Source organism: Pseudonaja textilis, unplaced genomic scaffold (genome assembly GCF_049901715.1).
Source record: "Pseudonaja textilis isolate UNSWEBS1 unplaced genomic scaffold, rPseTex1.2 PTEXSCF23, whole genome shotgun sequence".
NCBI classification, from domain to species: domain Eukaryota; kingdom Metazoa; phylum Chordata; class Lepidosauria; order Squamata; family Elapidae; genus Pseudonaja; species Pseudonaja textilis.
This window is the reverse complement of record NW_028262868.1, coordinates 431,312-454,123: the sequence shown is the minus strand read 5'-3', so window position 1 is coordinate 454,123 and position 22,812 is coordinate 431,312. Positions and strand designations below refer to the sequence as shown.

General features: G+C 57.1%; 1 protein-coding gene across 1 annotated transcript in view; it reads left to right on the top strand.

Annotated features, from left to right (window-relative positions):
* The window catches only part of KIF1C (kinesin family member 1C), a 26,517-nt gene extending 4,280 nt beyond the window's left edge, over positions 1-22,237 (top strand). Inside the window, exons 2-22 of the mRNA XM_087919027.1 lie at positions 3,879-4,029; positions 4,968-5,044; positions 5,170-5,349; positions 5,523-5,588; positions 7,670-7,848; positions 9,080-9,191; positions 9,371-9,448; positions 9,578-9,643; positions 9,822-9,903; positions 10,702-10,780; positions 10,896-11,041; positions 11,152-11,327; positions 12,890-12,969; positions 13,391-13,466; positions 13,639-13,718; positions 13,813-13,907; positions 14,285-14,368; positions 15,446-15,626; positions 16,729-16,801; positions 17,408-18,037; positions 20,851-22,237. Coding sequence (XP_087775153.1) covers positions 3,924-4,029; positions 4,968-5,044; positions 5,170-5,349; positions 5,523-5,588; positions 7,670-7,848; positions 9,080-9,191; positions 9,371-9,448; positions 9,578-9,643; positions 9,822-9,903; positions 10,702-10,780; positions 10,896-11,041; positions 11,152-11,327; positions 12,890-12,969; positions 13,391-13,466; positions 13,639-13,718; positions 13,813-13,907; positions 14,285-14,368; positions 15,446-15,626; positions 16,729-16,801; positions 17,408-18,037; positions 20,851-21,495 — 3,291 coding nt within the window. The 5' untranslated portion in view covers positions 3,879-3,923 and the 3' untranslated portion in view covers positions 21,496-22,237. The remainder of the gene's footprint in view (positions 1-3,878; positions 4,030-4,967; positions 5,045-5,169; positions 5,350-5,522; positions 5,589-7,669; positions 7,849-9,079; positions 9,192-9,370; positions 9,449-9,577; positions 9,644-9,821; positions 9,904-10,701; positions 10,781-10,895; positions 11,042-11,151; positions 11,328-12,889; positions 12,970-13,390; positions 13,467-13,638; positions 13,719-13,812; positions 13,908-14,284; positions 14,369-15,445; positions 15,627-16,728; positions 16,802-17,407; positions 18,038-20,850) is intronic.
* The last annotated feature ends 575 nt before the right edge of the window (positions 22,238-22,812 follow it).

Genomic DNA, 22,812 nt, shown 5'->3' with positions numbered 1-22,812 from the left:
TGTGGGGTCTTATCTGCCCTCTGAGCTTGGTTGGTTTCCTGGCAGACGTTTTGTCACCCAACTGGGGAACGTTATCAGTGCTGGAAGGGAGGGGGTTTAGGGAGAGGAGGAGGAGGAGGAGGAGGAGGAGTAGGAAGAGGAGGAGGAAGAGGAGGAGAGGGGAGGAGGAAGAGGGGGCTCCTCCCTTCTGAAGGGCCGGATTCCTCGGCGTCTCCGTCAGACACTTGTGAGGTGCCGGAAGAATCCTGCCAGACGGGCTCCGCCCGGCTCTCCTGCTCAGGTCAGCTGGGGCTCCGCCTGGCCTGCTTTCCCCCCTCCCCATTGAGGGCTCCGGGGCACCCAGAGCCCCTCCAGCCCACCCCATCCCTGCCGTGCCTGGGCCCACCGGCTCCCTGATGGTTGCCCTGCCCTTGGGCATCCAAACTGCCCCCTCGCCCTGGCATTGGAGAAAGAAAACGGAGCCTTTTCTTCCGCCTTGGGGAGGGAATCCCCTCCCCTCTCTCTCTGGGGAAGGGGAGGGGAGGGGCTGCCTGCCCCCGTGGAAGCAGGAGGGGAGGGGGACGGGGTAGAGGGGAGGTTATGGCTGCCCCCTTCCTGCCAGAGCAGGGGGTGCCTGCTTCCTATCTGCTTCCTATTTACTTCCTATCTGCTTCCTATCTGCTTCCTATTTAGTTCCTATCTGCTTCCTATCTATTCCTATCTGCTTCCTACCTGCTTCCTATCTGCTTCCTATCTGCTTCCTATCTGCTTCCTATTTAGTTCCTATCTGCTTCCTATCTGCTTCCTATCTGCTTCCTATTTAGTTCCTATCTGTTTCCTATCTGCTTCCTATTTACTTCCTATCTGCTTCCTACCTGCTTCCTATCTGCTTCTTACCTGCTTCCTATCTGCTTCCTGTCTGCTTCTAATCTGCTTCCTACCTGCTTCCAGTCTGCTTCCTATCTGCTTCCTATTTAGTTCCTATCTGCTTCCTATCTGCTTCCTATCTGCTTCCTATTTAGTTCCTATCTGTTTCCTATCTGCTTCCTATTTACTTCCTATCTGCTTCTTACCTGCTTCCTGTCTGCTTCCTACCGGCTTCCTATTTGTTTCCTACCTGCTTCCTATCTGCTTCCTGTCTGCTTCCTATCTGCTTCCTACCTGCTTCCTATCTGCTTCCTGTCTGCTTCCTGTCTGCTTCCTATCTGCTTCCTATTTAGTTCCTATCTGCTTCCTATTTACTTCCTATCTGCTTCCTATTTACTTCCTATCTGCTTCCTATCTGCTTCCTATTTAGTTCCTATCTGCTTCCTATCTGCTTCCTATTTACTTCCTATCTGCTTCTTACCTGCTTCCTACCGGCTTCCTATTTGTTTCCTACCTGCTTCCTGTCTGCTTCCTACCTGCTTCCTATTTGTTTCCTGCCTGCTTCCTATCTGCTTCCTGTCTGCTTCCTGTCTGCTTCCTATTTAGTTCCTATCTGCTTCCTATCTGCTTCCTACCTGCTTCCTATTTACTTCCTATCTGCTTCCTATTTAGTTCCTATCTGCTTCCTATCTGCTTCCTATTTAGTTCCTATCTGATTCCTATTTAGTTCCTATCTGCTTCCTATCTGCTTCCTATTTAGTTCCTATCTGCTTCCTACCTGCTTCCTATCTGCTTCCTACCTGCTTCCTATTTGCTTCCTATCTGCTTCCTATTTGCTTCCTACCTGCTTCCTATCTGCTTCCTACCTGCTTCCTACCTGCTTCCTACCTGCTCCTACCTGCTTCCTGCCTGCTTCCCTTTGCCTACTTCCTACCTGCTTCCCTGCTTCCTATCTGCTTCCTATCTGCTTCCTATTTTCTATTTTCTGTCTGTCTGCTTCCTACCTGCTTCCTACCTGCTTCCTACCTGCTTCCTACCTGCTTCCTATCTGCTTCCTACCTGCTTCCTATCTGCTTCCTACCTGCTTCCTATTTGCTTCCTGTCTGCTTCCTATTTGCTTCCTACCTGCTTCCTACCTGCTTCCTGTCTGCTTCCTACCTGCTTCCTATTTGCTTCCTGCCTGCTTCCTACCTGCTTCCTGTCTTCTTCCTGTCTGCTTCCTATTTGCTTCCTACCTGCTTCCTATCTGCTTCCTATCTCCTTCCTATTTGCTTCCTGTCTGCCTCCTACCTGCTTCCTATCTGCTTCCTCCCCCCTCTTCCCCCTCTCCTCCCCCTCTTCCCCCCTCCCAACCCCCCCTCAATTGCCCGGCAGGAGTCCCCCAGAGGGCATCCAATCCTCGTCACCCCACCCCACCCCCAGCGAGCCCCACTGCCAGACGCCGGAGGGGGGACGACAGACGGACGGACGTTGTTCTGGGGGCTCAAAGGGGGGGTGGGGGTGGAAGAGATTTGGAAACACCCCCCCCCTCGCCCCCCCCCCCACACCCCGTCCCCAGTGGTGGGCGCCGCTGAACGGGACAGGAGAGAGGCCGGACGGGGGGGGGTTGACCTCCGTGCCCCGCGGCGGGGTAGCAGGGCCGCCCCTCAGTGGCAGGTAGCCCCCCCAGGTGGGGCTGGGGGGGGGGTGGGGGGGGTCTTCCCCTTCGCGGGGGCCGCTTCTGCAAGGCTTGCGTCTCTTACGGCGCCCCCCTCCCCGTCCCCCTCGGGTGGCTTAGGAGCTCGTCGGCGGAAGGCGGCTCTTGAAAGCGAGCCAAGGAGCAGCTGTCCCGGCTAAAAATACTTTTTTGGGTCGCTGTCATCGACCCGTCATGTGAGACCAAGAGGCCGGCTTGGTTTTTTTGGGAGGGGGGGTGGGACGGACGGACGGGTGACGGCCGGACGTGGCTCCGGTGCCCTTGGGCTCCCCTTGCGGGAGGAGAGGCCCTCCAGACCCAGAGCAGGTGGGAGGGGAGGAGGAGGAGGGCAGGGGGAGGCTTCGGGGTTTGGGTGCGGGGAGGCCTGGAGCGCGGGGGAGGGGGTGCCGGGTCCCCCCGCCACCCTCACCCCCCGTCGGGGGGGCCTTTGCATAGCCGAAGCTGCCCCCTCACCCCCCCTTTAGTGAGATCAGGAGCGGTTGGTTCTTTCGGTTATTCCCTCCGTTTATGGGTGGTATGTCGGGGCACCGGCCTCTTTCGGGGGAGACGTGGGGAGGGATCGGACGGAGCCCCCTCCCCTTTCCTTCCTCTCTCTCCCCCCCATGAATCCACTGCTCGGAGGACAGGCCTGCGGAGAGGGGGAGCAGAATAAAAAGAGGGGGGGTGCTCTGGGAAAGGGGGAGAGGGATGGCAAGGAGGGAGGGAGGGGAAGTGATTTCTGGCTGGGATAGAAACCGTCTTTTACTAAGCCCCCCTCCCCTCCGGCGGCCATCTTCTCCCCAGCTGGTGGGTCTTCGGATGAGATGTTTGCTTGGTTCTTTTTTTTGGGGGGGGCTGGCACTGCTGACCTTCTTTGGGGGGGGCTTAGCACCCCCTCAATGCTGACTCGCCCTCCCTCCCTCCTCCGATTTAAGCCGTAAGCCGCCAGGGGATGCCGTGGTGCCAAGATGGGGGCTGGCGAGCCACCGGCGGCCATCGCCACCCCGGGGGTGGCTCTCGGGTGCATTTCCCAGGGGCCTTGCACACACACACACACACACGGATGGACGGACGGACGGTTCAACAGCCCAGATGGGAAACAGGCGCTGTGTTGTCTGAGGATGGGTGTGTGTGTGTGCTGTGTGGGCAGGCAGGTTGTCCGTCCGGTTCCTTGGAAGGGCCCAGCCTGGTTTGCCCGGCATGCGGTTTGCCCGGTTGCGTCGGTCCCTTGAGAAGCGCGTGTGGGCGGTTAGGATTAGGGTTTGCCTGGGGGCGGGGGGGGCGTAGCCGGAGCGTCCCGTACGAGGCCCGATCCCCGTCAAGTTTCGGACGAAGCTCCTCTTCCTCCTTCCTGCAGGTAAACTGCCCCCCCCCGCCCAGCGGCTACTCAGAGGGAGCCAGGATGGCCGGCGCGTCCGTCAAAGTGGCCGTCCGGGTGAGGCCCTTCAACGCCCGGGAGCTCAGCCACGCCGCCACCTGCGTCATCCAGATGCAAGGACCTACCACCTGTGAGTTTCCCCGCCGGCTCCCGAGGACTGAAGGAGGCGCGGGGTGGTGGGAGTCTGTAAGGAAAGGGCCCCGGGCGTACAACTCTCGGCGCCATTGGCCAGCCTTGGCGCTCTGGTTTGGCTTCCAAAACCGCGCGATTGTGAATAAGATCGGAGCGGAGCCTCCGGGTTCAGGGGCAGTCTACCTCTCCCTCGTAGAGAAAGGAGTCCTCGAGTCCTGCTTTGACCTCCGGTCGCCGTTCGCGACCGGATTCCAGGGCTACGTCCGTGTCGGAGGGGCAGGGTGAGGGTGGGGTCTGGCACACTTCCCTCCCCGTAGCTATCCGAGACCCGTCAGACCATTTGCAGGGTGGCTACCGTTTAACCGTGGTTTATATCCGAGACGTATACAGAGGTATACGTGGTAGGCGAATATCTAACGATCGAATCGATCTTAACGGCGCGGAGAACTTTACAACGAAGACGGGACGCAAGGAGAGAGAGAGAGAGAAAGAGACAGAGAGAGAGAGAAATTCTCCCTTTAATGACCGCCTTAGATAAACACCTCTTAAAAGGGTAAAACTTCTGTGGACCCCCCTTCTCAGGCCGGGCGAGGGAGGCTGCTTTGGGCTACGGTTACGGCATTGACCAGCGGTCAAGCTGATGGACCCTAAGGCAACGTAGACGAATCCGCGTTGGGGTTGCCGGTTTTAGACGAAGAAGGGGGTCCACCCAAGCGTTACCCTTTTAAGAGGTGTTCATCTAGGGCAGCCGTTAGCGGCCGGACTCTTCGTCCTTGTGTCTTCGTTGGGCCTTCCGGATGCAGCTGCTGGCGGCCCGGGTAGTTGAAGTCGGGTCGTCCCGCGGCGCTGGAAGGCAGCTGTGCCCTCCCGCCGACGCTGCCTCGGCCGTGGCGGATGTGGCAAGGGGGGTTCCCTTCTCTTTCGTCCCCCACGCAGGCATCGCCAACCCCAAGCAGGCCAAGGATGCCCCCAAGAGCTTCACCTTCGATTACTCCTACTGGTCTCACACCTCGGTGAGTGTCGCTTGGGGGTCCGGGGCGGGGCGGGGCGTGTGTGTGTGTCTGTCCTTCCCTCCCACCCCGGACGGACGCCGTCCGTGCGTCCGTCTCCCCGAGTGAGGACCCCCATTCTCTTGCAGGAGGACGACCCCCGCTTTGCTTCCCAGCAGCAGGTCTACAAGGACATCGGCGAGGAGATGTTACTCCACGCTTTCGAGGGTTACAACGTCTGCATCTTCGCCTACGGGCAGACGGGAGCCGGCAAGTCGTACACCATGATGGGGAAACAAGAGAAAGACCAGCGGGGTATCATCCCTCAGGTGCCTGGAGACGAGGGGTCGGCGTCCCGTGGGACTCCGGGGCTCCGCGGGGGGACGGGCTTCCAACGGTTGTCGGTTTCTCCCCTGCTTGCTCGACCTCAATCCCTCCGCCGTCTCTTGCTGGGATGTGGGGCTAGATCCTCCCCCTTCTCTCTCTCGCTCTCTCCTTCCAGCTCTGTGAAGATCTCTTTCGCCGAGTCGCCGAGGAAGCGTCGCCCTCCCTGTCCTGTTCCGTGGAGGTACGTCGGGCAGCTGTTCATCGGTCCGTTCCCCATTTCAACTCCCAGCCCAGGATCCTCCTACTAGACGGGATATTCTTCCGATTTGGGGGGAATCCCCTCCTTCTTCCTCCTTCCCTTCCCCTCGGAGGACCCCCTGAGTCAGGAGTCGCTACCGCCGGCGCGGCTCCGTCCCGCGTTGCCTCGGGAAGGAAAAGGAAGAGCCGTGGCGGCGCTTTGCAATGGCGGCAGCGGCACCGGAGGCTCAGGCGCAGTGGCTCCCGGGTTGGCCTTTCCCTTCCTGAGGTAACGCGGGGTTAGAGCCGCGCCCGGCGGTAGCAACTCCTGGCAGCCCCAGCTGGACAGCTGAGCGGAGCCCGGCGGTGCGGCGGAGGCCGCTGAGCGGCAGGAAAAGGGAGCTGGGGTAGCCACAGACCAGCCATTTCTCCATCGGACGGCTTCGGACGAATCTCTGCCTCCCGGCGCGCTCGGTCCTCCGCTCGCAGGCTTCCCCGGCCCCTTGCCGAGCGGGTTTTCCGCCCCAGCCTGGCAGGGACCTCGCTGCCTTCCCCTCGCCGGGCCGGCAGGGCTCCTTGGCCAACGCGGCTACCTCGTGCCGAGAAGCGCACTGCCAGGCGGAGGCCACGCGGCGCAGGGCAACACGCCACCGCCCGGCCCTGGCGAGGGAAAGCTGCGGGCGCTCCCCCGGGTGGCGGCCTCGTCCCCTCCACCAGGGAAGCGGCCGCCCAGCTCCGGAGCTGATCCACACCTGACCGGCTGGAAAGGAAGGGTGTGTAGTGTTGGTGTTGTGTGTGCGATTTCTGGGTGCGGGGTCTCTTGGCTGGCCCCGATTTTTTTTTCAGTGGGGAATATCATGCCTGTCATACGCATACCTCATACACATACCTCACACGCCTACCTCACACACGTACCTCACATGTGTACGTCATACGCATACCTCATACATATACCTCATACATATACCTCATACACGTACCTCATATGCGTACCTCATACATATACCTCATACACATACCTCATACACCTACCTCATACACGTACCTCACAGGCGTACCTCATACACCTACCTCATACACATATCTCATACACGTACCTCATACACGTACCTCATACGCATACCTCATACATGTCCCTCACACGCATACCTTATACCTCACACGCATACCTCACACTCATACCTCATACATATACCTCACACGCATACCTCACAGGCATACCTCACAGGCATACCTCACACATGTACCTCATACGTGTACCTTACACATGTACCTCATACACATACCTCACACACATACCTCACAAGCATACCTCACACGCATACCTCATACACATACTTCATTCTCGTACCTCATATGCGTACCTTACACATATACCTCACGCATACCTTACACGCATACCTCATACATATACGTCACACGCATACCTCACACGCATACCTCACACACATACCTCACGCATACCTCACACACATAGCTCACGCATACCTCACGCATACCTCACACGCGTACCTCACACACGTACCTCATACACATATCTCACACACATCCCTCACAAGCATACCTCACACGCATACCTCATACACATACTTCATTCTCGTACCTTATATGCGTACCTTACACATATATCTCACGCATACCTCACACGCATACCTCATACATATACGTCACACGCATACCTCACACGCATACCTCACGCATACCTCACACACATAGCTCACGCATACCTCACACGCATACCTCACATGCGTACCTCACACACGTACCTCATACACATATCTCACACACATACCTCACAAGCATACCTCACACGCATACCTCATACACATACCTCATACTCACGTACCTCATACGCACGTACCTCATTCGCATATCACATACACATACCTCCTACGCATATCTCATACGCTTTCCTCATACGCGTACCTCATACTCGTACCTCATACACATACCTCATTCGTATACGTCATACACGAACCTCATATGCATACCTCATACACATACCTCATTCGTATACCTCATACACGTACCTCATACACGTACCTCATACACATACCTCAGACTCATACCTCGGTCTCTCCCCAGGTGAGCTACATGGAGATCTACTGTGAGCGCGTGAGGGATCTCCTCAGCCCCAAAAGCCGCGGGAACCTGCGTGTGCGGGAGCACCCCATCATGGGGCCCTACGTGGAGGGACTCTCCAAGCTGGCCGTCACCTCCTTCGAAGACATCGCCGACCTCATGGACTGCGGCAATAAAGCCAGGTGAGGCCCTGCCGGGGGTGGGGGTGATGGGTGTGTGTGTGTGTGTGTGTGTGTGTGTGTCTTGGTCCCGGCGTAAGGAGGGCCCACTTTTCCGGCTGGGGGTGTCCCGGCCTGGGACCCCCCTCCCTCCCGCAGCGTAGGTGCCCAGCCTCCAGCTAAGTCTCAAGCTAGATTTTTCAAAGCTTCAAAGAAGATTTGTTAGGAGCGAACATGCCGGGAGCAGCCGACTCTCTGAGGCGCGATGACCCGGAGGGTCACCCAACCGTAACAAAAAATCCAAAACGTCAATCGATGTCCTCGAACGCCTCCAACTTGGCCCCGGGCCTCAGTCCGTTGGAGAGAAAACCCGCTCAAAAATCGCCTTCAAAAGAAAGCGATACGATCCGAACGGGATGAGCGGAGAAGAGGCGAAAGAAGAAACCGAAACAAAACGACGGTGAAAGGAGAAGTAACGAACCAACTTTATTTAACAAGGCAGAGTCTGTTGGAAGGACGCTAACCGAGATCACTTCAGCCCCAAAATAAAACAAGCTTTGCTTTTCCGGCAACGCTGGGTTGTAACCGTCTCTCTTATATAACTAGTCTCCCCCCGGCGGCAAGGGGGATCAGGGCTGCTTCCTCTCTCGCAAGCCAAGTTGCTCCCTTCTCCGTTTCCTGCGTGTCCTATGGGCCTGGTTCTTCCTCTCGACCGCCCAGCCAGCCTCTGCCCTTCCCCAACCGCCGGAGCCATGCCTCCACTCTCTGTCGGCTGTATCTCCTCTCCGTCAAGAGTCCGACTCTACCAAGGGCATGACACGAGTCACATCATTCATTTGTCACCCTTGACCCTGGTTTTCTCCCACCCCCCCCACCCACCTGCGGGGTGTATCCTAATTCATATGCTCCAATGGGACACGTCCACAGCCCAGAGTCATCAATCCTATTCTCCGATTAAGAGTTTTGCGCGGCGGAAACTTCGCCCGCCTGGTTAACTGTGGGAAAACATGGACGGAATCCGCTGTCCGTTTCGTAAGACGCAGTTTTGCTGGCGACTCTTAAAAAGGCCAGAGACCTATTTTGACGAGTTGTACACCCAGGCCTGTACGGGAAGGGGAGGGCTGAGCGGGTGAGAGTCCCGGATCGGGAACCAGGCGACGGGGATTCCCCAATCGGTGGCGGTTGCGGGAAAGAAACTCAACGCGCACCCCTCACGCACGCGCGCACAAACACACACACTGACCTGCCCTCCCAGGACGGTGGCCGCAACCAACATGAACGAAACCAGCAGCCGCTCCCACGCCGTCTTCACCATCGTCTTCACCCAGCGCCGGCACGACGAACTCACCGACTTGGACGCCGAGAAGGTAGGAAGAGTACGAGGCCCAAGCCTTGCGGCCGTCCCTCGCGAGGGTTCTGGGAGGAAGGAGGGACCTGTGTCCTGGGTTCAGGGAACGCCCGGGCCGGACCTCTGGCTGCGTCAAGTTTGGGGGCCCTGTAGAGAGGCACCCCTCCTCATCCCGTGCCCTCCCCTCCCCTCCTCCAGGTGAGCAAGATCAGCTTGGTGGACCTGGCGGGCAGTGAGCGAGCGGACTCGTCGGGCGCCAAGGGCACGAGGCTCAAGGCAAGACGGCGGAGTTGGGCCTCGGGCGGGGGGGGGGAGAGAGTGGCGAGCGCGAGCCCTGTAGCTTTGTCACCTCCCGCAGAGCTTAAGTGCGGAGTAATCTCCTCTTCTTCCTCCTCCTCCTCCTAGGAAGGAGCCAACATCAACAAGTCCTTGACCACCTTGGGCAAGGTCATCTCCGCGTTGGCTGAGATGGTGAGCGTCCAATCCGGGGGGGGGGATGCAGAGATCGCGGGGGCAGAGGATGCGGGAACCAGAGGCGGGACGAGGCCTTTGGATGCTCGGCGGGACACATTGGGGTTCTGGGAGGGCGTCCCCCATTTCCTTCTCCCCTCCCCCTACCGCCGGCTCACTTCCCCTCCCGCCTTCCCAGCAAAGCAACCACAAGAAGAGGAAGTCCGAATTCATCCCTTACCGGGATTCGGTGCTCACCTGGCTGTTGAAGGAGAATTTGGGTGAGTGGTTGGGCTCGGCGACCGCTGGTGGTCCGTGAGAAAATTTGGGGGGGTCCGCGGAGAAATGTCTCACACCCCGTCCCCCAAAAGCAATTAATCCAGGCTCTGCGCGGGAAGATAAGGCGGCGTCACTTGCGTCGCAGACAACGCGAGGTAGGGAGGGGAACTCGTCTCATGCATCCGACGCGCCTGTCATGGCCGTCGGGCTGCTCCTTTCGGCTTATTTTGTCTGCGCGCAAGGAAAGCGGCGAAAGTCTTCCTTGCCCCCCCAAACTCGGCCAGAAGTCGAGTCTTTGCAACCCGGCGAGGCCTCCCGCTCCGAGAGGCTACGCCGGCGTGACGAGTCTCACAAAGGCGCCTTTCTGGCGGCGTTTGCGGGGAGGGGGAAGAGAAAAGAAGACTTTGCCGCTTTCCTCGCGGCAGCAGCCAAAGTCTCTCCGTCTCTCTCCAAGCAAGAACGGTCGATAAGTAGGAAGATAAGTGTGGGACATTTTCCTGCAGAGTTTATTTTTGGGGGTGGGGGATTTTCCCAGGGTCTCAGGACTGCGGGATTTAAAACGATGAGTTGGGCCGTCCCCGAGGTCCAAAATGGTTGGCGACCCCCGCCCTAGACCATCCGTAAACCGACCCTCCCTCTCTCTCTCTCGGCTCCGGATTCTCCGCGCTCCAAAGGCTTCAGCGAGAAGCGCCAAGCGTGCTTGTGAAGGGTTGACGGGCAGAGGGTCTTCTGGGGGTGGGGAGTGAGAGAGGGGGGGAAGTCAACGGGGTCACTTCCTCTCCGCTTTCTCCCTTCCGCAGGGGGAAATTCCCGCACGGCCATGATCGCCGCCCTCAGCCCAGCCGACATCAACTACGAGGAGACGCTCAGCACCCTCCGGTGAGCGGGAAGGAGGAGCCAGGAGAAGGGGAGAGGGTCTCCCCTCGTAGCCAAGGTTGGGCCCTTCCCCCCAGCCCTACCCTCCCATCTCAGGGCTCGTCGTCTCCTCCCCCAGTTACGCCGACCGCGCCAAGCAGATCCGCTGCAACGCCATCATCAACGAGGACCCCAACGCCCGGCTCATCCGGGAGCTGAAGGAGGAGGTGGCCAGGTTGCGGGACTTGCTGTCCGCCCAGGGGCTCTCAGGCGCCTGTTTCTCGGGTAGGGGGCGATCCAGGGACCTGCCCGGTGGAAATCTGGGGGCGGGGCGGGAGCCACGCGAGTGTTTGGGCAGGAGGCCGCATCCCAGCGCTCGTCTTGTGTCTTCGCAGGATCCGAGCCAGCCGATCCCGGCGGTGGGCAGAGAACGGCCGGCACCCCCTTTGCCTCGATGGCCCCTTCCTCTCTCCTGCTGGAGCCCGTGGCCCTCAACGGAGAGCGGGAGCTCAACCTGCCGGCCTCAGAGGAGCAACTTCTAGGGACAGAGGAAGCCATGGAGAGGCTGCAGGTGAGAGGAGGAAGCGACGATTTCCCTCTCGGGCGCATCCACCCTGACAGGAAGGGCGCCTGGCACCCTCTGGTCCCCGTCCTCCTTAGGGGCCCTTTCCCAGCAGACGGACTCTGCGGGGGCCACCCCCGGGCTTCCTGGCATCCAAAGATCACCCCGGCCTCCACAGCCGCAGCACGGGGTTCCCTCTCATCCTCCCGGGCGATAATGGCAGCCGCCGCGGCTCCGATCAGAGCACAACCAGTCCCCTTCTCCAGGGCAGCTTGGGCAGAGGGTCGCTTCACAGGCCCCTGAGTGGCCTCTGTTAGGATATGTGCGGAGTATAAATAGGCTATGCACGCGGACAACAGTTTACGAGAACAGAAGAAATATACAGCCGCACAGCGTTGAACGAGTTGTCTTCATGTTTGCTTGAAGAAATAGCACAGTCCAATCAACAGTCCGTGTCCGACACAGTTTTAACAGTCCCGAAATATCCAGTTATAAAGTCTTCTTACATCTAGTTATAAAGTCTTCTTATCACAATACAACGAAAAATCTTCGACGTCAACGGAAGATCAAAATAAAGAGAGTTAGTCAGAATCGGTCCGTAGTCAGTCAGTATCGGTCTCAAGAGAGATCATCAGTGAAAAAGAGAAAAAGAAAAAGAGAATTAAACCATGATCTGTAGTTCTCTCTTGTGGCAACTTGTCTTCTTAACCGGTTTCAAGTCTTTTACAGCAGACCAATATCAAACCATAATACAACAGATCGATATCAACAGAAGATCAAAATAAACAGAGTTAGTTAGTCAGAATCGGTCCGCAGTCAGTATCAGTATCAAGAGAGATCATCAGTGAGAAAAAGAAAAGAGAATTAAACCATGATCTATAGTTCCCTCTTGTGGCAACTTGTCTTCTTAACCAGTTTCAAGTCTTCTACAGCAGACCACTATCAAACCATAATACAACAGATCGATATCAACAGAAGATCCAAATAAACAGAGTTAGTTAGTCAGAATCGGTCCGCAGTCAGTATCAGTATCAAGAGAGATCATCAGTGAGAAAAAGAAAAGAGAATTAAACCATGATCTATAGTTCCCCCTTGTGGCAACTTGTCTTCTTAACTGGTTTGAAGTCTTTTACAGCAGACAAATATCAAACCATAATACAACAGATAAACTTTGATATCAACAGAATGTCCAAATAAACAGAGTTAGTCAGAATCGGTCAGTCGTCAGTCAGTATCAGTATCAAGAGAGATCATCAGTGAGAAAAAGAACCATAATACAACAGATCAACTTCGATATCAACAGAATGTCCAAATAAATAGAGTTAGTGAGTCAGTATCGGTCTGTAGTCAGTCAGTATCGGTATCAAGAGAGATCATCAGTGAAAAAGAGAAAAAGAGAATTAAACCACGATCAATAGTTCCCTCTTGTAGCCACTTGATCATTAACCAACCAGAACACTGCATAATATTTTTCCGTAAAGCTACGTATATATTTGTAGTTTATCTATAGTCGACCCAAACGACGTTATTTACAGATACATAACAGCTTCCTCCCTCCCTTCCTCTCGTAGGAGACTGAGAGGATCATTGCGGAGCTGAATGAAACTTGGGAGGAAAAACTGCGGAAAACGGAGGCCATGCGGATGGAGAGGTGAGGCCAGGGGTCCCCCTCCCGCCACCATCCCTGGTGCCCCCGGAGGGTCTCCTCAAGCGGGCTCCGTGTTTGTTTGCGGCTTCTTTCTGGGGAGGGGGGGTGAGGATAACGGCCGAAAGGGGAGCCCTCGGGAGGGACCGGAGCCGCCATCGTCCGGCTGGGTGTCGTTGGCGATGCCTCGGAGAGTCGGCTGGTCGTGTGTCCCCCCCGCTTGTGGGAGAAGCTGCCGGTCGCCGGGCTCCGACGAGTTGTGGCGCTCCTGGGACGCGACACCTGAGGGGTGGGGGTTGTCGCGTCCCCGGCGATGGGTTTCGGTGCTCGTGCAACCGGACCGCGAGCCGTGAGTACCGTGGCGCGCCAGGCGGACGGTCTTGTTGCGGGCGTTCTGAGCGGCGGCGGTCTCTGGTCTTCGTTGCAGAGAGGCTCTCCTGGCGGAGATGGGCGTGGCTCTCCGAGAGGACGGGGGCACCGTTGGGGTCTTTTCGCCCAAGAAGGTAAAAGCGCCGGGTGCGAAGGGCGCGTCTGCTTTGATGTGACTCCCCGGGAGTCCTCCCTACCTGCCCCAGAGGCGTTGCGTTGTGCACCCGCAAAGACAACCTCCCACCCTGAAACTTGGGCACGCGGGAAGCCTTCCCCCCCGTTGACGCCCACGCCTGCCCTCCGCAGACGCCCCACTTGGTGAACCTAAACGAAGACCCCCTGATGTCGGAGTGCCTCCTCTACCACCTGAAAGACGGCGTCACCAGGTGAGGGGGTTTGCGCCCTCCGGGCCGGGCGGAGAGCCCGCCTTCCCTTTTCCCGGGCGGGCCTTTGACCGCCTCCCGCTTCTCTCCCACCTAGAGTCGGCGGTCAGAACGCCGACATCCGGCTGAGCGGTCAGTTCATCGAGGAGCAGCACTGCGTCTTCCGCTGCGTCGCCTCCGAGGCGGGAGAAGGTGAGCTCACGCTCGGGGTCAGGCGCGCGGCACCTCCCTCGGAGGGCGCCGCGGCCCGGAGGCGGTCAGGATAACCGAATCTCCTCTCCCCCTTTCTTTGTGCTTGCCCGGAGCAGGGGGTCCCGGCTACGGGACAGCACCCAGCCGCAGGTATTGTCGTCTTCAGGGGTCGTACTCGACCGGGCGGGGCAGGGAGGTATCCCCCGTTACGCATCCTGCTCACCCTAAGGTCCAGCTACCGCCTTCTCCGTCCGAAGTGGACCTTCGGCCGGGGCTACTCAGAGGGGGGCAGCTCTTCCTCAGCCCCACGAGGTGGGTGGGCTGACTCCCAAGGACCCCGGGCCCTCGGCCTCCTCACCTGTCTTTCTCCTCCGCAGTCGTCGTCACCTTGGAGCCGTGCCCGGGCGCTGAGACGTACATCAACGGAAAGCAGGTGATGGCGCCTCAGGTGCTGCGATCAGGTAGGGTTGGGGAGGAGGGGCGTCCTGCCCAGTGGGAAGGGGAAGGGCTGCACCTTCAGCAGGGGGTGGGGTGGGGGGGGGGAACGGCCTGAAGCGAAGGCGGCTGCAGGTAAAGACAGGTAGAAGAGCTCCCGTACAAAGTTTCTTTTATAGGATTATATTAGGCATCCTCAAGGTAACTCGCCGTTATGTCGAGGTGCATCGAACGTCCAATTCTTTGCCCAGTTAAAACCGTCGCGTCAAAGGATAGTATTATCTTTCTATCCCATATTTCATCCCATAGTTGTAGAGGCAGAGGGTAGAGGTAACTCGCCGTTATGTCGAGGTGCCTCGAATGTCCAATTCTTTGCCCAGTTGAAACCGTCGTGTCAAAGGATAGTATTATCTTTCTATCCCGTATTTCATCCCATAGTCGTAGAGGCAGAGGGTAGAGGTAACTCGCCGTTATGTCGAGGTGCCTCGAATGTCCAATTCTTTGACCAGTTGAAACCGTCGCGTAAACTGATAGTAATCTTTCTAGCCCCTATTTTATGCCATGGTCGTAGAGGCAGAGGGTAGAGATGCTAGCGCGAAGCTGAGCGAAGAAAACCACCCCCGACCCAACGAGGGTCAATTCAGTGACCAATCAGGATGACAGATGTGACCGCACGACGGCAGCTACATTTCTCAAGATACCTTAACTACATTTCCCATGGTGCATTCCCTTAAGGGGACAGCTCCCAATTCCTTACAAACTATCCCAATTCCCATTAACTAGGGGGTCCTTTCCGTCGGGAAAAGGGGGGGCTTCTCTGGAGGTGTCCGTTGGCTTCGCCGCCAGGGCAGTCTTGGTGAGGGGGTCCCTGTCCTAGGGACCCTAAGCAGCTGCCCGCCTGCTTCCCTCCACGGTCCCGGGGATCTGCTCGGTATCGGGTTCGGCTAGAGATTCCTCAACCGAAATGGGAGCGGTTTTCTTCCCTGGGAGGATGGAAGAAAGACCCTCGACTCCGCGGAAGGGAAGCGATAGGTTCTCCGTTGGCGGCAAGATGGCGGTCGCACTGACGTCTCCATCCGCCCCGGCCCTTGTTCCCCGATCAGGCAACCGCGTGGTGATGGGTAAGAACCACGTCTTCCGCTTCAACCACCCCGAGCAAGCCCGGATGGAGCGCGAGCGCAGCCTGGCTCCTGACGGCCAGCCGGAGCCCGTGGACTGGAACTTCGCCCAGAGGGAGTTGCTGGAGAAACAGGGGATCGACATCAAATTGGAGATGGAGAAGAGGTAGGCAGCCTGGCGGGAAGGGGCGGGGCGGGCGGGAAAGGGGCAACAGGTGCGCCATCTCGCCCGGTCTCCGCGCCGGGCTTTCTCGCCTCCCGGAAGGGTGCCGGGGGGGACGTTGGAGTCTCTGCTTGATATTCCTCAACCGAAACGGGAGCCGTTTTCTTTGCCGACGAGAAAATGTCCGACGAGAACTGAGTTTCCCGCGTGAAATAAGATACAATCCCCGGGAGGATGGGGGTCCGTTGGATTGTCAGTGTCAGTCCTTCCCCAGCCTGATCCCTTAGGGAAGAAAGACCCTCGACTCCGGAAGGAAGGAAGCGATAGGTTCTCGGAACTGCCGACAAGATGGCGGTTGCCGTTAAAAAAAATGTCCGGCGAGAACTGAGTTTCCCGCGTGAAATAAGATACAATCCCGGGAGGATGGGGGTCCGTTGGATTGTCAGTGTCAGTCCTTCCCCAGCCTGATCCCTTAGGGAAGAAAGACCCTCGACTCCGCGGAAGGGAAGCGATAGGTTCTCGGACGACAAGATGGCGGTTGCCGTTAAAAAAAATGTCCGACGAGAACTGAGTTTCCCGCGTGAACTAAGATACAAAAAAATGCTTCCCCTCTCTCTCCCCACCCCCGGCCTGTCCATTCTTCAACCAATGAAAATCCGCCTCGGTGATTTGAGAACGCCGAGGTGTTTGCGGGTATTCCCCGTTCTTCCTCAAGAGCGCCATTTCGGACCACCGCTCCTACCGCTTTCGGGAAAGGGGATTTTGGACAGCTGAGGAGGAGAGAGGCGGCTCTCCTCGACCCGGCTGGCGGTCTCCCCCCCCTTCCTCTTCGCCAACTCTACGGGGTCCCTTAGCCCCGAAACCAGCCCGGCTCGGGGCGTTCCGGCCTCGAGCCCGGGCAGAAACCGCGTGCACGATCGCGGATTCCGGTCTCGTGCGGAGCCCTTCAAACCGGAAGTCTCTTCCTTGGCTGCTGGCGCCAATGGCTTCCGAGCTTCGCGGTTTTTAAGCAGCCATTCCTCCCTATTTCCCGTCGTGTCCCCTGTCCCGGTGGGTGGCAGAACCCGCTCCGTGTCCTCGTTTCAACGTCCGGCTTTCCGGTCAGGTTGCAGGACCTGGAGACGCAGTACCGTCGCGAGAAAGAGGAAGCGGACTTGATCCTGGAACAGCAGAGGCTGGTAGGTGAACGTTCGCGAGACCCGCCGGCGGACGTTGGCTTCCTCCACGCAGCGGTACGGGGTGGGGTGAAGCTAGACCGGCTTGCAGGAACAACCCCAAAGGGCATCACATTGGCCACGACTCACTTAAGGACAGCATCGGTTGGGGTCATAAGTTGAGGACTATCTGTACCACGCATTACAAGGGAGTGCTGGCGTCTTTCCTTTAGCAGCTGTTCCAAGTTAGCGACAGCGCTCCCCCTGCAAAAAGGGGACTTTATTGACCATTTTCCACGCAACCGTGTCAGCATGCCCCGGGTGTAACCAGAATTCAGACAAGCTTGGTCAACTTGTCTCCTAGTTACGACGGTCCTGCGGGGAGGGGAACACGGCCAAAGCCGTGCTACAGCCAGGTTGCTCGTTGATTCGCAGTGATTCGCTTAAGAACGGTGGCCCAGAAATACCGTAAACGGGAGACCAAACCTACTTAGCAGCCGTCGCAGTTAAGAGAAATGTTGAAGTGGAGGAAGTTGGTGCTCCGTCGTGGTCCTTAAGTGAAGGCGTGTTTGGGCTTCGTGTCTGCTTCTGCCATTTTGTCCTTGAAACCTGTCTTCCTCCCCCCCCCAGTACGCGGATTCGGACAGTGGCGACGATTCGGACAAGCGCTCGTGCGAGGAGAGCTGGCGCCTTATTTCCTCGTTGCGGGAGAAGCTGCCGGCCACTAAAGTGCAAACGATTGTGCGCCGTTGCGGCCTACCCAGCTCGGGCAAGAAGAGGGAGCCGCTACGGGTCTACCAGATCCCTCAGCGGCGCCGGGCCGCCAAGGATCCCCGTTGGCTGACCCTGGCGGACCTGAAGATGCAGGCGGTCAAGGAGATCTGCTACGAGGTGGCCCTCAACGACTTCCGGCACTCCCGCCAGGAGATCGAGGCCCTGAGCATCGTCAAGATGAAAGAACTCTGCCGCCTCTGCGGACGGCGCGATCCCAGCGAGCGGGAGAGCTGGCGCGCCGTCGCCAGGGACGTCTGGGATACGGTGGGCGTGGGCGAGGCGGAGAGCCCCGCGCCGGGAGTCAGCCCGGCGCTCAGCCGAGCCAGCCCGCCGGGGGTGGAAGTGGTCGACCTCCGGGCGCACATCGACAAGCTGACGGACATCTTGCAGGAAGTGAAGATCCAGAACAACGTGAAGGACGAGGAGATCCGGGCGCTGAGGGACCGCGTGGTAAAGATGGAACAGGTCATCCCGTTCTCGACTCAGGTGAGCAAATTCCCGGAGCGAGGGCGCATAATAACTTGTCTGCGCTGGATTCGCACACACAACCCCGGCCGTAAAGAAATGGAAGAGACACCCTTGGCGTCACGCCGCAACACCTGATCGTCCCGGCGCTGCTGTCTCAATTTTCTGGCGGAATATCGAGACAGTCCGTTCGACGCGACAAAGTTTCTCGATCGGATTGTTAGTAGGCATCCTCGAGGTGTAACGGTTACGTTGAGATTCATCTAATGTCCGATCTTTGCGTAGGGCGTCGTCGTAGTGTGAAAATACGCCCCGTAACGATCCTGCACGATGCTGGCTCCAGGCAGGATTGGACAAAGTCTTCCTCCCACCTCCTACAACCCAAGTAGAGGTCAATTCAGCGACCAATCAGGATGACAGATGCGACCACATGACACGGACTACATCTCCCATGAGGCACTAACTGCATTTCCCTTAAGGGGACAGCTCCCAATTCCCGAGTAACTATATACTTTCTGAGCAGCACTGTGATGTCCAGACAGGTTAAGAGTTCATGGGATTTGGGGTAGTTAGTTAGGAGTTGAGAGCTGTCCCTTTAAGGGAGTGCATCATGGGAAATGTAGTTATCCAGGGAAGTGTCGTCCCTGTCATGTGGTCACATCTGTCATCCTGATTGGTCACTGAATTGACCCTTGGTGGTCAGGGAAGGCTCCCTCGCTGTTGCCTGAAGCTGTTACTACGCACCTGCTCATCATACCCTGAATCCTTTATCCATGTAGTTTGTTAGGATACGTGCAGAGTAACCTTTGAGTAAAAAGGATATATGCTCACGGAAAACGGTTTATCAGAAGAGTTAGGAAGAAATAAATACACAGTCACAGAGTTGACCGAGTTGTCTTCATGTTTACTTGAAGAAATAGCGCAGTCCAATAAACCGTCCACGTCATGCACGTTTTTAACGGTCCAGAAATATCCCGTTATAAAGTCGTCTTAACCGGTTTCAAGTCTTCTTAACCGGTTTCAAGTCTTCTACAGCAGACAACCATCAAACCATAATACAACAGATCAACTTCGGTATCAACAGAATATCAAAATAAAGAGTTAGTAGTATCGGTCCGTAGTCAGTCAGTATCGGTCTCAAGAGAGATCATCAGTGAAAAAGAGAAAAAGAAAGAGAATTAAACCATGATCTGTAGCTCCCTCTTGTGGCCACTTGTCTTCTTAACCGGTTTCAAGTCTTCTACAGCAGACCACTATCAAACCATAATACAACAGATAAACTTCGATAACAACAGAATATCCAAATAAACAGAGTTAGTGAGTCAGTATCGGTCCGTAGTCAGTCAGTATCGGTATCAAGAGAGATCATCAGTGAAAAAGAGAAAAGTCAGTATCGGTATCAAGAAAGATCATCAGTGAAGAAGAGAAAAAGAAAGAGAATTAAACCATGATCTGTAGCTCCCTCTTGTGCCAACTTGTAGCATAATTAACCAATCCGAACACAGCATAATACATTACCGTATGTTTCCTTAAAGCTACAAACAGATATATTTATAGTTTATATATAGTCCACCCATATACGTAACATAGTTGCTTCAATTATCATCACGGGGATGAGAGTTTATTCTCTTTCCACCGCACAATTCCGATCTGCAAAGGATTGGACATGAAGAAGAACCTCGTCCTAAATGGGAGTTGATCAGGATGCCTGACGAACCAATCAAAAAAGACTTTGCGTGGATGATGGATGAGCACCGTTCGTTGTCTCTTTTTCACTGATGATCTCTCTCGATACCGGTACGGACTTTTCTCTTCTTCACCGACGATCTCTTTTGAGACCGATACTGACTTTTCTCTTTTTCACCGATGATCTCTCTCGATACCGATACTGACTTTTCTCTTCTTCACCGATGATCTCTCTTGATACCGATACTGACTTTTCTCTTTTTCACCGATGATCTCTCTTGAGACCGATACTGACTTTTCTCTTTTTCACTGATGATCTCTCTTGAGACCGATACTGACTTTTCTCTTTTTCACTGATCTCTCTCAATACCCGATACTGACTTTTCTCTTTATCACCGACGATCTCTCTTGAGACCGATACTGACTTTTCTCTTTTTCACTGGCGATCTCTCTTGAGACCGATACTGACTTTTCTCTTTTTCACCGATGATCTCTCGATACGATACTGACTTTTCTCTTTTTCACTGATGATCTCTCTAATACTGATACTGACTTTTCTCTTTATCACCGGCATCTCTCGAGACCAATACTGACTTTTCTCTTTTTCACGATACTCTCTTGAGACTGATACTGACTTTTCTCTTTTTCACTGGCGATGATCTCTCTTGGGACCCGATACTGACTTTTCTTTTTCACTGGCCTCTCTTGATACGATACTGACTTTTCTCTTCTTCACTGCTGATCTCTCTTGAGACCGATACTGACTTTTCTCTTTTTCACTGACGATCTCTCTTGAGACCGATACTGACTTTTCTCTTTTTCGCTGACGATCTCTCTTGATACCGATACTGACTTTTCTCTTTTTCACCGACGATCTCTCTCGATACCGATACTGACTGACTACGGACCGATACTGACTCACTAACTCCGTTTATTTGGATCTTCTGTTGATACCGAAGTTGATCTGTTGTATTATGGTTTGATAGTTGTCTGCTGTCAAAGACTTGAAACCGGTCAGAAGTTGCGTCGGACAAGCCTCCCTCGCTTCCCGCATAGCTCCTCCTCCCCACCTTTGTGCGCGGCCTGACCCCACTCTGGGAAGAAGTAACCCCCTTTCTCCCTCCCCCATTTCTCTGCCCCATCCCCAGGAAGATGACGAGCTGGAGCGGGAGTGGCAGTCGCTGCTGTCGGCGCAGGAGGGCCAAGCGTTCGCCGCCGACGGGGAACCCGGCGGGGCGCCACCCCGGGAAGAAGAGGGCTCCTTGCCTCGCGACCGCGTAGCCCGCCTGATGAAGAAGGACCCGGCTTTCCGCCGGGGGCGCCTCCGTTGGCTTCGACAAGAGCAGCTGCGGCAGCAGCCGCCGCCGCCGCAACGCCGCGGCCCCGGCCGCTTCATCCCGCCGCAGGACTGCAAGCTGCGCTTCCCCTTCAAGTGCAACCCGCAGCACCGCTATTCTTGGGGACCCACCACCGCCTTCATGGTGGGCGAGGAGAAGGGTGGCGCCCCCGCGGCGGAGGAGGAGGAGGAGGAGGCGCCGGCGACGCAGACCCCCAGCCCCGCCAAGCCGCCCGCCCGGCGCCACTCCTTAGAAGGGGGGCCCCGGGGTAAGCGCCACAAGGCCCGGGCACCGGAACAGCAGCCCGCCTTCCCGCGCAAGCAGAACTACTACCCGTGCCAGCATCCGCCGTCCCCGCCGCGCCGTTCGGGAGGCCCCGAAGGCTACACCCCTCCCCGCATGCGCCGGCAACGATCGGCGCCCAACCTGCAGCGGGAGAACGCCGGGGCTCAGTGATTCAGCTCCTGGCGGACCCCGAACCCCGCTTTTCTCCGCCGCGCCTGCTTTTCCAACGGGGACGGGCAGCGCGGAGGAGAGACCGCACGCGTCTCGCGGGAAGGGGGGGCACGGGCTCGGCACAGCGCCCGGTGGTCAGGCATCGTCTGCCGGGCCCTTGGGGGAAGGCCGCGCCAGATTTTGGGGCGTAGTCGCCGTAGGGCCTCCCCCGGGGCGAGGGGGGGACGTTGCCGGGGTGCAGCCGCAGGGATATCTTTCAGCCCCCCTCCGCACCCCACCCTGGAGTGGTTTTTTTGGGGGGTGAGGGGCCATGGGGTAATTCCCCTCGCTTGGGGCGGTAGGTGGGCTGGGGAGGATGGTCTTGGGGGTAAAGGGAGGAGGGGGGTGGGGTGCGCAGAGGCGGACCTGTCCTTTTTGGGGGGTCTAAAATCAAGGCGGGACTTTCCAAGATGGCCGCCGGTCCCTCCTTCCTTTCCTTCCCACCAACAACGGTTACAAAACACTACAAGACCCCCCAGTTCCTCTTTGGGGTGTGGGGGTCTGATCCTATAAGCCTCAGGGAGCCCCCATTGCACTTTTAGCCCCCTCTGCCACCGGGGAGGGGAGAGATCCAGAGGAGGGGCCCTCTTCCACGAGGACTTTTATCACCCCCAAATCATCCAGACACCCCAAATTCGGTGCTTCGGGGGGGAAGCAGGCCTCCAAACCACACACACACCCCCAAAGTTTGGAGAGGGGGGGGGTTGCTGCCCGCGCTCTGGTGGGGGTGGGGAGGGGGTTGGGGGCTCAGGTGTGGGGACGGCACCCTTGTTCCCGAATCAATAAAGATGGCGGAATATCATCCCCCTCCCTCGCTGTGGCCTCCAGCCTCTTTTGGGGGTGGGTGGGGAGGACCGGGGAGAGGACCCCCTTTCGGAAGCAGACAGGGCTGTGTCCGTTTTCCCACCCACCCCTCCCACCGTCGGTGTTGTGTCCCCCCAAAAAGCAGGTGCCCCATGTAGCACCGGAGAGACCCCCAAATTTAGCCAAAGGGAGCAAATCCTGCCAGCAGACACCCCCTTGAATCTGGAGGGGGCACGTTGGCCAGGCACCCCCCACCCATTATTTGAGGGCTGCTAACCCCCTTCTCTCCTAGGAATGGGGTGAGGGGGCAGGAGCCTCTGCAAGGGGGTGGGGGGTCTCTCTTCCTGGCTGGGAAGGCCTCGGACCCAGCACTCCTGGGGAGGAAAGGGGGCACTTGGGGCCGTGCGGGGGGAGCAGCGAGCTCTCTGGGTGGAGCCTCCCCGCCCCCCGCAGTAAATGAGGGCAGGGGATCGT